We start from the raw sequence: 11,587 nt of genomic DNA, 5'->3' as shown, positions 1-11,587 counted from the left end.
GTTTCTGTTTCGGAGTTGGGCTGCATGAATATATGTCTCTCCGTCTAGGGAGCTTTTCCTCAAATCATAGGAACCAAGCCTTAGCAAAGTGCAAGTAAGTTCTTCGTTTGTTTCTGTCGGGATGAGTTCGAGAAAGGAGTAATTGGCACCCATGGTGTTTGGCAGGTTCAAGTGGTCCGTGCCCTCCTCACCATACTCTCATGTTTTGCAGTGTGTCGCGGTGTTTGCTGAAAGATCAACTGTTGAACGGCGGCACATACTTTTATTTCGTAATCTGTTTCTCTCGGGCTCATGGGTTTCAACAAGACACTATTCCGGTCGGGGGACCTGCCTCGGGCGCGCGAGGCCACAGACGTTCGCACCGGATAAGTAGGCTATATTCCAACCGCGCCGAGCGGAGTGGCCCGCGGAGGCCGGTCCACCGTCACAATAGGCAGGTCGTCGGGTCGCGGGAGCTGAGATCAGAGCACCGGCAGCGGGCGCGGAGAGTTCCGACGGTGGTGGCGATGGTTCGGGGGCGGGGATTACTTCCTTGCCTCCGAGGCGCGCGCGGAGAGGAGGCGGATCAGACCGCCCGCCGGAGGCGCCGGCTCCGGCTGGCCGTCGACGCTGTAGTACTCGTAGCCGCCGCCGAGCGTCGCGTCGGGCGCGGCCGGCACCGAGCGTCGCTTGAGGAAGCGCGACACCGTGGAGGGGTTGTAGCAGTCGGGCCCGTCGTTGCCGGCCAGGCACGCCTCTGCGCAGGCCGTGCCCTGGAAGAAGCGGCCGTACATGTTCTTGCACTGGCCGCAGTTGCTGGAAAGGAGGCCACCGTCAGTGGACGACGAAACAGCGGCCGACGCCCCGTCTCCAGGGCATGACGCGGCCTCCAGAAATACGATACCACATCGGCTTCCAGCGCTGGCGTCGGTGGTCTCCCAGGGGCCCTTCTCTTCGAGCTGAGGAAATGCAATTCGCACGGCAGCGATTGTTCAGGCCTTACCCTGAGCGAGCAGTGCGCTTTTTGTCGCACTTGAAACGCTCAGGGTCCTGTCGCGGATGCTGGTTGATAACAGTTTTTCTGATCGACATGTAGTTGCCCTCGTGCAGCGACATGGCCACCATCAGATAAACAAGGCCCACCAGGCACCCAGCGCAGTATTGCAACTAACATGACCCGAAGGCAACAAGGTCTGGAGATAGCTGGAACTGGCTGTCAGAGGACGGTACTCCCTCTCACTCTGCACCATGGGGCTTACTCCACTTGAAGCCCGGCAATACTGCAGGCGGCGCTGACTGGCCGGGGCTTCGGCAGAACCAGAATCAGGGGTGTTGCTGTCAGCCAGCTCACAACTGACAAGCACAGGCGGCGGTGCATCGCAAGTATGCAGGAAACTTACCACAGCGATGGCAGAGACACCGCCAGTCATGCGTCGATTACACGTGCGAACATTTTCAAGGCACTCTGAAAAAGTTGCTTGGTCGCCTTTTACTATCTGGCTTACGGTGGTGTGCGCTGGATGGAAGACGCTCCTGTGCAAAGGTCAGGTTTAATACAAGCTCTGCTAGTTCAGTGTAGTGATGGCGACCAGCCGCTAGCCAAGTGCTGTGTCGTGAGGAAAAGCAGGTAAATCTTGTCCGATTGGCAATGCGTCTGAGTCATGACCCCACTCGCCAGGCTTGATAGATTTGTACGTATGATCAATGTTTAGTGGGTCATGTTGCCCTCTCAGAGAAGCGGTCTCTTCTTTATCAAAAATGCGTAACTTTTAGCATAACCAGCTCGTTGACATATCATTTGTATGCAGCTCGTAACACGATAAGCATGTTACAACGCAATCGTTTTGAAACGTATGGTGAAGGCGCCCCAGCCATAGCAACCGCATTTGATCTTACGTCACAGACGAGTGTAAACACCACTAATATAATCGGTGTTTTCATCGAACATTTAATTGTCTACGCATTCTCGGGATTTCATTAAGCGCGTTTCGTTCCACTTTTGATTGCAAATTGCCGGTCGCGACGTTTACAAAAGAGATTGGGTGGGCTTGCGACTCGTGCAGTCTGTTGGCTTGGCTGATGCGAACAGATAACGCTCCCGCTGTTTTTCAGAAATTGCTCCAAATGTTCCGCAGACACTCTTTGTGACTGTGAGCTGGCTGATAGTAGCTTGTTGTGAAGACACTGCAGTCTTCACTGCAGGAGAGCCAGTTCAGCAGATGATTTCCACTGAGCGATTTTAACATGTGATTCAGCTGCAGCCCGACTCTTCACACCAGTCGTCAGTTTACCTTCGCAGACGAATCACATAAGCGCAGTTTCTAGGGCGTGAACCTGCACGTGCCTCCGACAGAGTCGACAGATGTCCCGCACTGTAATAACTGAACTACCGAGGCAGTAAAGTTCAGTCGTGCAGATATCCAGCTATTCTCGTTCAAGTCCAGAATAAAGCTTCCGGCGTAATTCTGTTAGGGAGTGCGCTCAGATTCAATGCTAACATCCGCTCGCTGTTGACAATAAGCGAACTTTGCCGTGCTTTGTGAGATGCTGAACTTGAGAGACACCTCGGCACTCATGTTCTATATAGTTAACGAATCGCGTGCCTCTAGTTGCCAAACATACCATGTGTTGCTAATCGCAACAAAATGGCCACTGACGCCCATCTGGACACTAGCCTGTCGTCATACGTCCTCAGCGCCAGCGGCATCAGCGCCCTCAGCTGACGCTGACGCCGCTAACCCAGCGACAGCTGACGCCGCTGCGTGGATGGACTCACCGGACGCAGGAGCTGATGTTGGCGTCGGCCTGGCCGGCCAGCAGCAAGCAGACTGGCAGACAGCACAGCAGTAGGACCTCAGGCTGCGAAACAGACCCGCTGGTGAGGGGCGGGCACAGCAGCGACGCCGGCGCGGCCAACTACGGCGGTGCTGAGAGCACGCACGCACTGGGAAGCTTCCAGGGGCGCGGCTGGACTTATTACGAACACCGCCGACTGGAAATGTCAGCGGTTTTCAGAATATTTCGTCCTCTATTGGGATGGGTGAAGGATGCCGAGTAAATTTGCCAACAGAGCTCATTGGCAGGAGGCTAGCCTGTTTGAACGTATGGTCAAATCTTGTATTCTATCTCCATATCCATATCGAATCTGCATATATGTTGCAACGGTGAACTATGTGACTTTACTGCTTCTGCAGCAATGCGGTAGTAGTTGAGCGTCTAAGCTGCCGTGCCTCAGGCTACGTGTGAGTGTTGCACAGAAAGAGATCCTGCCGTTAGAACATTGTGGTAAGTCGTGGAGGAATGCGTTTCTATTTAGATTGTCCAGTTACCAATGGTCTCCTCTCCCTGAATGGCTGTAGCTATGCTGTTGTTGGTCGGAAAGAAACCATCATGCAAGTGCCACGCTATTCTGTGCCCAAATTTCAGCTCTCAGAACTTGCAAAGCCTAGGTTATAGGACATTTATTACCCTAGGTTACATCTAGGTCGGGCCACTGCATTTTTCAGCGCCAATTATCTTTTACTACCTAAGACGCGCGTGTTTTGACACCCCCGACTACTTCCGCCTTCCAAGATTCGTCCCTGCACAAGGCGGCATCAAGCCGCCCGGCCGGCGTCTGCCGCCAACGCCATCGGCGGCCGCCTCATCGATGCCCACCGACGCAGCTGTCGGTGCCGTCGCCACCAATACGGACGGTCCAGCGGCGGCGCGCCGCGCTCGCCGCCGAACGCCGTGGCGGCCCCGCTGGCGGCGCGCGTGGATCGACAGGCCTCGCCGCCACCGTCGCGGCACGGCACCCTAATGTGGCCGGTCGGGCATAATCCGAGGTCGGCGAGCGCCCAGCGGTGGCAATCTAACGACGGCGGGCGCCGTGGCCTGGCCGAGCTGTTTGTTTGGCGCGTCATGGCGGGGCGCCGGGGCGTAGCGGATAGAGCAGGAGGGGGAGGCGCACGGGGTGGGACCGGGCGAGGCGGCGGGTACCCGTCAACGCTGGTCTGAGATGAGGAAAATTTTTTTGCGGTCATGTCCACTGGTTCTCAAAGTGAGCAGTCGAGTCAAACTGGTCCTCAAAGTACAGTCCAGCGGGTACAGTCGACAGCCGGTCCGCACTGCCGCCAGTCCTCAGCAGTCCTGCAGGGAACTGGCGGGTGCAGCCGATGGCCGGTCCGCACTGCCGCCAGTCCTCAGCAGTCCTGCAGGGGACTGGCGGGTGCAGCCGACGGCCGGTCCGCACTGCCGCCAGTCCTCAGCAGTCCTGCAGAGGACGGGGCAGGGGACGGGCGGTCTCAGCAGCCGCGCTCACTCGACTGTCACTGGTGATGGAATAGGACCGGACAGTGCCGACACACCACGGGGACTCCTACTACCAGCGGTGGGTGAAGATCGTGCGTATAGCACGCCAGGATACTTGCTCATCTTCACGAACGGTTGCGCTGCGACAGATTGCGGCGACGTTACGTTCACTCAGCTGTTGCACGTCAGCTGTTGCAGACCAGCGGGCAAGGGCTGAGAGCGTTCGGGCACTCGGCGACCGCAAGCCGAGAATCAGGAAAACCAGAAAAATCAGGAACCAGAAAAAGACGGTCCGGTTCCACTACACCAAACCGCTATTGCAAGGGTTCCTGTGACGTGAGCAAAACCCTCATGCACGACCGTTGTGTTCTGCTCCTCATTTCACACACAGGGTCAGCATACAGCTGGGCGGAGCGAGCGGTTCCCAGGGACTCCCGTGCTCAGCCTCGGGCGATGCACCTGCCGCCATCCCACTGACCTTATCCTGCGCGCACGCGGTATCCTATACCCCTGGGACGAGAGTACCAGCTGCGCTGCCGCCTCCCGGGGCGTGGAGCTGAGCCAAAACTGGACACTGGCACACCCGTTGGCAGTTGAGCTCGTCCGCCTAAGCTGACGGCAAAGCGTCCCCAGCGTCCGCGAGAACTGCGCTGACGCCTGCCGTGTGCCTCCGAGAGCCGTCGTGACTGTATCGAGTTGTTATCTAGCGACTCACAGCCAGGCAGCCCACTGTCTTCAAGCACCGCGAGCGACGAGCATTAATGCAGTTATCTGCAGTTGTCTACAAAACTTCTTTGGAAAGTTACGCTGTTCCATTCTTGAACTTGAAGTGAACGTCTCCGCGCCTGTCTGCTGAGCTAAGCGGTTCAACTGAGTAATCTGTCCGGTGGGGGCATATCGGCCAGCCAGAACAGGCTGGTGTGCTTCTCTGCAGTAACAGAACTGGCACGCGTGCCACCGAATCAAACATTGGCCACGGTTATGCCGAAGTCGTGCCTCTGGGGGCATTTGCCGAAAAATCACATGCTTGGCACATTGTAGCGTTAGACGTTGTGAGCACTCGAAATATGCCTGCAACCTGACTGACTGATCATTGCGCCTAAGACATTTTAACGAATGCATTGCCAACAAAGCATAATTACCTCTGCAACACGTGACGAGCGCCCGTCATGACAATCGTTTGAACGTGAACATGCATGAAGCAAACTACAAGGCCGCATGTCTGCGATTACACTCACTCATCACTGTCACGTCATCGTGCACCGCTATTTGCAGTCACTTACTGGCTGTATTGTACCTTAGTTTAGACGCACAAGGTCTTAAACTGTGCTCGACGCTTTGCTAAGCCACGACGTTTCAGATGAGAACAACTGGTTGTCATTTATTCACCAACGAATGGCCGGCCGGTGGTGGATTGGACTGGTTTTAAACCAAACAGACAAGCCGTTGCTTTAACAAATATTGTATGAAAATACATGGCGGTGAAAATCGCATTGCAAGGAATGATTTTATCTGTTGGCTCCATAGGCAGCGGTGGAATGGTAATTGCGTAGCTTTTACAGCATGCAGTGTAGAGTGGCGCTGCATATTATTCGCCCCAATATTTACCGCCAGTGGAGGAAACTCGGCTAGGGCGTGAAGTTATTCAGATATTGTTGATCGATTGCAAGAAAGCTTGCTTACGGGAGGAGCGACAGCTTTCGGGGTTCAATTTAACTGTACGCGCATGTAACCAGCTCGAGCGCAATGCTCTAGCTGGAACCTGAGATTGTTCCCAGATTGAGGGTCTTTGGGTGACTCGAGAGGGTCTCTTTCGTGACATCGTCTCATCTAACTGCTTGCTCGGCGCCAGCCAGTGCCATCTTCCCAACAATGCTTGCATCCCACCTGTCACCAAAGTTTTTTGGGTAAATTTGTTCGGTAAATTTTGTGATTTAACTGGTTCGCCACAGATTCCATTACGGCCTACAATGCCATGTTTAGGCAAGATCGCGCTGTTAGATATGCCAGTTCCGAATGTCGTGATCGAAGCCAAGATAGATAGCTCCCTCATGCCTACGTCAAGTAGAATGTCAGCCGAGCCAGGAAATGTAAGATATGATATCGATGGTTGCTAGGAGCGACTCCCTTGACAGCGGCGCTGACTGTGGGTAACTTGCCGGCCGTTCGAACTGCATTGGCGACACATATGGTCCCTATCACACTCGAAGTGATATCGCGCTGTTTACGGCTTTGATAGCGTTTTGTACGCATGCGTTGCAGCGTATACTTGTGATAGCTTTAATGATGGCACATCTTCTTAATCACGTCCTCGTTGCCTCAAACTATTCCGCCCCAATTCGGCGTTTAGGCTGCTTATTGCATGCCCAGCCCAGTAAAGCTGATGTGGAACTTTCTTCCCCTCCTTTGCGCTTACCATTTCAGGCCATCTCAACCCCATCCCACTTCGCCATTTTGTTTTTTAGCGCCATAGAGCGAGAGTGACTGAGAGTTGGCCACAAGAAACAGAACATCAACACAAACCAGCAAGATGTTTTTTTGCGCCGTTGGACCAGCGAAAATGACGACAAACGTAAGCGTCAGCATCATGCAGATATGGTAGGACATCAGCGATTGGAGCCCGTCTCCCCAGGAGCCCATACACCTGTTTTTTAGATGCATTGGAGTAAACTTCTCCCACGAGTTTAGCGGATACGAAGCTGCAGCGTCGCTTGGCTTTCCTGCACACGTCCATGAGTCACGTCGCTGGAACATTGGTTGCCTTGGGCCTGGCGGGGCCTAGCAATCTTAATCGACCACTTTGAAATGTCTTGTGTTTTTGGCCATTGTGACCAAAGTGGCGCTTGAAATACAAATGTTCGGGGGAGTATTGGTCATAACACATTAGGCCACGCAGCTTTGCTGCTGTCGTGTCCCACCCTCTTTCGGTTAGGCCACAGCATTTTGTGTTCGAGGCTGCTTTAATAGAGTATGCTATCGGCCGCTTCCCCGTCTATCAAAGACGTAACCACGGATAGGCCAGCATTGCATTATCTAGTGATTTTTGGGACAGTGCATTCGCCTACACTGTGATTTAGGCTTCAGGCCAATATCCCGTCTAGTTGCCAAGAGCTGAGAGGGAATTGTTCCGTCTGTTGCTGAAAAACTGCAAGACCGTACGATCGTTGCAAAGGTAAACGCGGTCTAAAGCGGGAATGGCTGGGCCAGGCCAGGCCAGGCCAGGCCTGGGGCTACAAAATGTCCGGTTAGTTGACGTTAAACCTCGCTTGGCCTGCGGCATCGTTCGCAGCGCGGAGTTGATGACGTCACTGGAATAAGTAGCCCTATGGCCGCTGAAGGGATGACAGGAGCCCGTTGTCAGCACACAAGTTATCAAACTGCCTGTGTATCCGTCGTACATGTCATGACTATCTCCAATCAAGCATTGTATGAGGCTTCCGAAGATATCGACGCTGCCCGAGCCTTCACCAGGTACACTACGGACTGGAACATTCCTTAACAACAACACATCAAGTTTAGCAGCAGGGACACAACAAAACCCCTATCACAACATTGTTCAGAACAAAGGTAACAGGATACACGACTGCGACTGCAGCCTGCGAGACAAGAGAGGCCATGCGCAGAACAGAAGGGAGGGGAGCGTACGTAGAGCAGGAGGGAGTGTACTGAAAGGAGGAGGGAAGTACTCACAGCAGAAGTGAGCGTGCTCAGAACAGAAGAGACCGCACTTAGGGAGGAAGAGGACGCGCTTGGAGCAGGAGTTAGTGTACTTAGAGCTGGAGGGACCGTGCTTGGGGCGGGAATAAACTACTCAGAGCAGGAGAGAGATACTCAGAGCAGGAGTGAGCGTACTCAAAGCAGGAGGGAGCGTACTCAGAGCAGGAGGGGGCGCATTCAGAGCAGGGGGAAGCGCACTCAGAGCAGGAGAGAGTTACTCAGAGTAGGAGAGAGATACTCAAAGCAGGAGTGAGCGTACTCAAAGCAGGAGGGAGCGCACTTAGAGCAGGATGAAAGCACTCAGAGCAGAAGGGAGCGCGCTCAGAGCAGAAGGGAGCATACTCTGAGCAGAAGTGAACGCACTTGGCTCAGGAGGTAGCGTACTCAGACATCCGGCACGGGGTACGTAGAACACGGCACACGGCGACAGCTGCGCGACAGGGCGTACCTTGTACATGGTGGCCGTGTGTTGGGTAGGTGGCGGCGGGCACGGTACGGTCACGATGCGAACCTACCACGCTGCGAGCACCGGTCGTGTTCCGCTACTGACACCGGCCGGCCGTCCTTATAAGTGGAGTCGTCCACGACGCTGCCGGCGCCGGCGCCGACGCAGGTGCAGGGGCGTCCGCCGGCGGGGTGACGACCGCGGACGTCACGGCGGGTGAACAGGGCAGTCCCACCGACCCCTAACTATCGCCGCTGACCAGGTCACGCTCAGGGTGCGCAGGTGACCCCTGGCTGCGTGACATGGCCGCGGGCGACAAGCCGTGCATCTGGGAGGGGAACAATGCAGATGTGAGATGATGAGATGATGAGAGCTTCTTACGCATGACCTGATGTTTTCGAGAGGAGACGCTTGCCATTTTGAGTGACGCGAGGGGGTGACGAACCGTCACGTGCGTGTGACGAGCCGTCGCAGCCGCCTTGGACTTCACAACTCGGCCACGATGGGGGAAGGGGAGGGGAGCGAGACTGGTTGTCACTTGGGGTGATTGCCATACCTCGGAACTAGATGTCAGAAAACCTCAGTATGCATGTCAAAAGAGCGCCTAATATACGCACCGCAATCCGGCATACTAATTGAGCTGTGGCGCATGGGAACGTTTTGATACAAGGACGTGTGGAACTTGATTTTGGGGGGAGATTTTACGGATGTTCCACTTTCAGATTAATCTGTCGGCTTGCCTTCGCATCTTGCTTTTAAAGTAGCCTGAACGTTTTGTCAGACTACTGAATGAAGTTTGCTTTGTGGTGATCTACAGGAATATCTGAAGGAGTGGTGTGCTTGAATCATTGGGCACGAGGTCGGAAGTAAAAAGTACCTTTTGGACATGTCACGACTCGTGCACAGGTCTGTTGTCCCTGTGTGTGACCTACAGTGCGTCCTGTGGCCATCATCAGTACTTTCAACGGCTTTTTACAAGTAGTCATATTTTATCATGCTATTGGTCATTGAGCAACTTCCTCTTTCAAGCAATGAAAATCATTTGACGGTTGTGCTTTTGCCATAATTTTGGTTGAAAATCAAAATTCAAAACCATTTTAATATCACGCTCAAATGGGATGCTGTGGAAAGGACTTGGACTTGGAATAAGGATTTGTAGCAACTTGTCATTGTACGCGGAATATTTTTACTCTTACTTCTTCCCTATACCCACCATAATATCAAAATAGCCAAAAATGTTACGGTGAGATTGATTTTACTAGATGCACGAACCATCACTTTAAACAAAACCAAAAACAACAAAGTATCACGAAAGAACGTGCGAAAAATCGTTAAATAAAACACGAATCAACTTGCCCAGTCTCCCGTATCACTGCGCCGGTGTCATGAAAACTGTCCTGCGCTCGCTTAGCTGTAGGGTGGTATCTTTGCAGTCATGGCTTGGGGTGCACAAAACCAGTTTCACTGAGGATCCAATGCCTTTTTATTATCATTAATCAACTTATGTGGATTCACCCATAGTCCTCAATACGTTTAACAGTTGCTGGATCGGAGAGCATCCATACCAGGGATGATCAACCCCATGCCGAGGTGTAACATATCAATACATGCGGCAGTGTCTACAGGATCTAGCCTGCACGACTTATCTTAAACGGGGTGTTCCACAGTTGTATCGGGTTTTGGACTGAAAGAGTCAGTTTAAAGATCATTCAGTGCAGTCTACAGCCCTGTCTTTCTTAAGACCTGAAGCCCTCCAGTTTCTGAGTTACACACTCTCGACGATGTCGCAGACCAGTCCGTGCAGACTCTTTTAAGGTTACCCGGTACATATGACGCCATAGTGACGGCATTCAGATTCCGCCATTCCGATGGTCACGCGGCGCTCAAGCCCAATAAAATATAATTGTCGAGTCAGTCATATCTGGTGTTCGAGAGCATGATTTCCAGATATACGGTCGTGAATTGGCTCTCAACTAATGTTGTGCAGGCTGTGCAAGATTCTAACACGATTTGGTTGTTTGCTTGCTTGGATTAGAGCCCTTTCGACCAGGAATGATCATTATAGGGCTGCGGGATGAAGAGAAATGGATAACGGTAGGACAGGATTGCACGCACCTGGGAAGCCAACCACCGAGCTTATACCTGCGCAGGGATCTCTCGGAGTGTGCGCTGGGCGCCTGGTCCGGGTCCTCTTCCCAGTGGTCCTCTCGGCCCGCTCGCGTTGCGCAGGGACCCCTCGGAGTGTGTGCTGGGCGCCCGATCGGGTCCCTTTCTCAGGAGGCCTTTCGGCCGGCTCGTGCTGTGCATGGGATCACTCGGAGTGTGCGCCGGGCGCCTGGTCGGAGCCCCTTTCTCAGGAGGCCTTTCGGCCCGCTCGTGCTGTGCATGGGATCACTCGGAGTGTGCGCCGGGCGCCCGGTCGGAGCCCCTTTCTCAGGAGGCCTTTCGGCCCGCTTGTGCTGTGCAGAGATCACTCGGAGTGTGCGCCGGGCGCCCGGTCGGAGCCCCTTTCTCAGGAGGCCTTTCGGCCCGCTCGTGCTATGCATGGGATCCCCCGGAGTGTGTGCCGGGCGCTCGGTGGTCCGGGTCCCCTTTCTCAGGAGGCCTTTCGGCCCGCTTGTGCCGCGCATGGGATCCCTCGGAGTGTGCGCCGGGCGCCCGGTCGGAGCCCCTTTCTCAGGAGGCTTTTCGGCCCGCTCGTGCTGTGCATGGGATCACTCGGAGTGTGCGCCGGGCGCCCGGTCGGAGCCCCTTTCTCAGGCCTTTCGGCCCGCTTGTGCTGTGCAGGGATCACTCGGAGTGTGCGCCGGGCGCCCGGTCGGAGCCCCTTTCTCAGGAGGCCTTCTGGCCCGCTCGTGCTGTGCAGGAATCCCTCGGAGCGTGCGCAGGGCGCCCGGTCGGGGTCTCTTTTTCAGGAGGCCTCTCGCCCCGCTCGTGCTGACGCATGCAGCCTGCAGCCTGGGCGTCGGGAAGATTCAGCATAAAGCAAGAAAAGAGGATGTGAGCGTCGGATGCCTAACATGAATTGCGTTTTGTGCTTCGTAATACAAGGAGTTGTGCATTCTTCTTAGTTTTTTACGGAAATAAGGCTTATAATCGAATAACTTGAGAATAGCGCTATAGCCATACATGTGAATGTAAGTTAATCATCTA

General features: G+C 54.3%; 1 protein-coding gene across 1 annotated transcript; it reads right to left on the bottom strand.

The window, feature by feature from the left end:
* Nucleotides 1–242: 242 nt before the first annotated feature.
* LOC119099977 (uncharacterized) lies at nt 243–8,527 on the bottom strand. The gene is made up of 3 exons (XM_037223096.1): nt 8,438–8,527; nt 2,756–2,838; nt 243–795 (listed from the first exon to the last, which is right to left on the bottom strand). The coding sequence occupies exons 1-3, from the start codon at nt 8,444–8,446 to the stop codon at nt 525–527; spliced, it is 363 nt and encodes a 120-aa protein (XP_037078991.1). The 5' UTR covers nt 8,447–8,527; the 3' UTR covers nt 243–524.
* Between the last annotated feature and the right edge of the window lie 3,060 nt (nt 8,528–11,587).

This window comes from Pollicipes pollicipes, unplaced genomic scaffold (genome assembly GCF_011947565.3).
Source record: "Pollicipes pollicipes isolate AB1234 unplaced genomic scaffold, Ppol_2.1 Scaffold_4881;HRSCAF=5763_pilon_pilon_pilon, whole genome shotgun sequence".
NCBI classification, from domain to species: domain Eukaryota; kingdom Metazoa; phylum Arthropoda; class Thecostraca; order Pollicipedomorpha; family Pollicipedidae; genus Pollicipes; species Pollicipes pollicipes.
The sequence above is the reverse complement of the archived record's forward strand: the minus strand, read 5'-3'. Positions and strand labels throughout refer to the sequence as shown.

Coding starts and splice junctions, on each gene's coding strand:
- LOC119099977 (XM_037223096.1), bottom strand. Junction 796..2,755: donor AACATCAGCTCCTGCGTCCG/GTGAGTCCATCC, acceptor CCTCCTTTCCAG/CAACTGCGGCCAGTGCAAGA.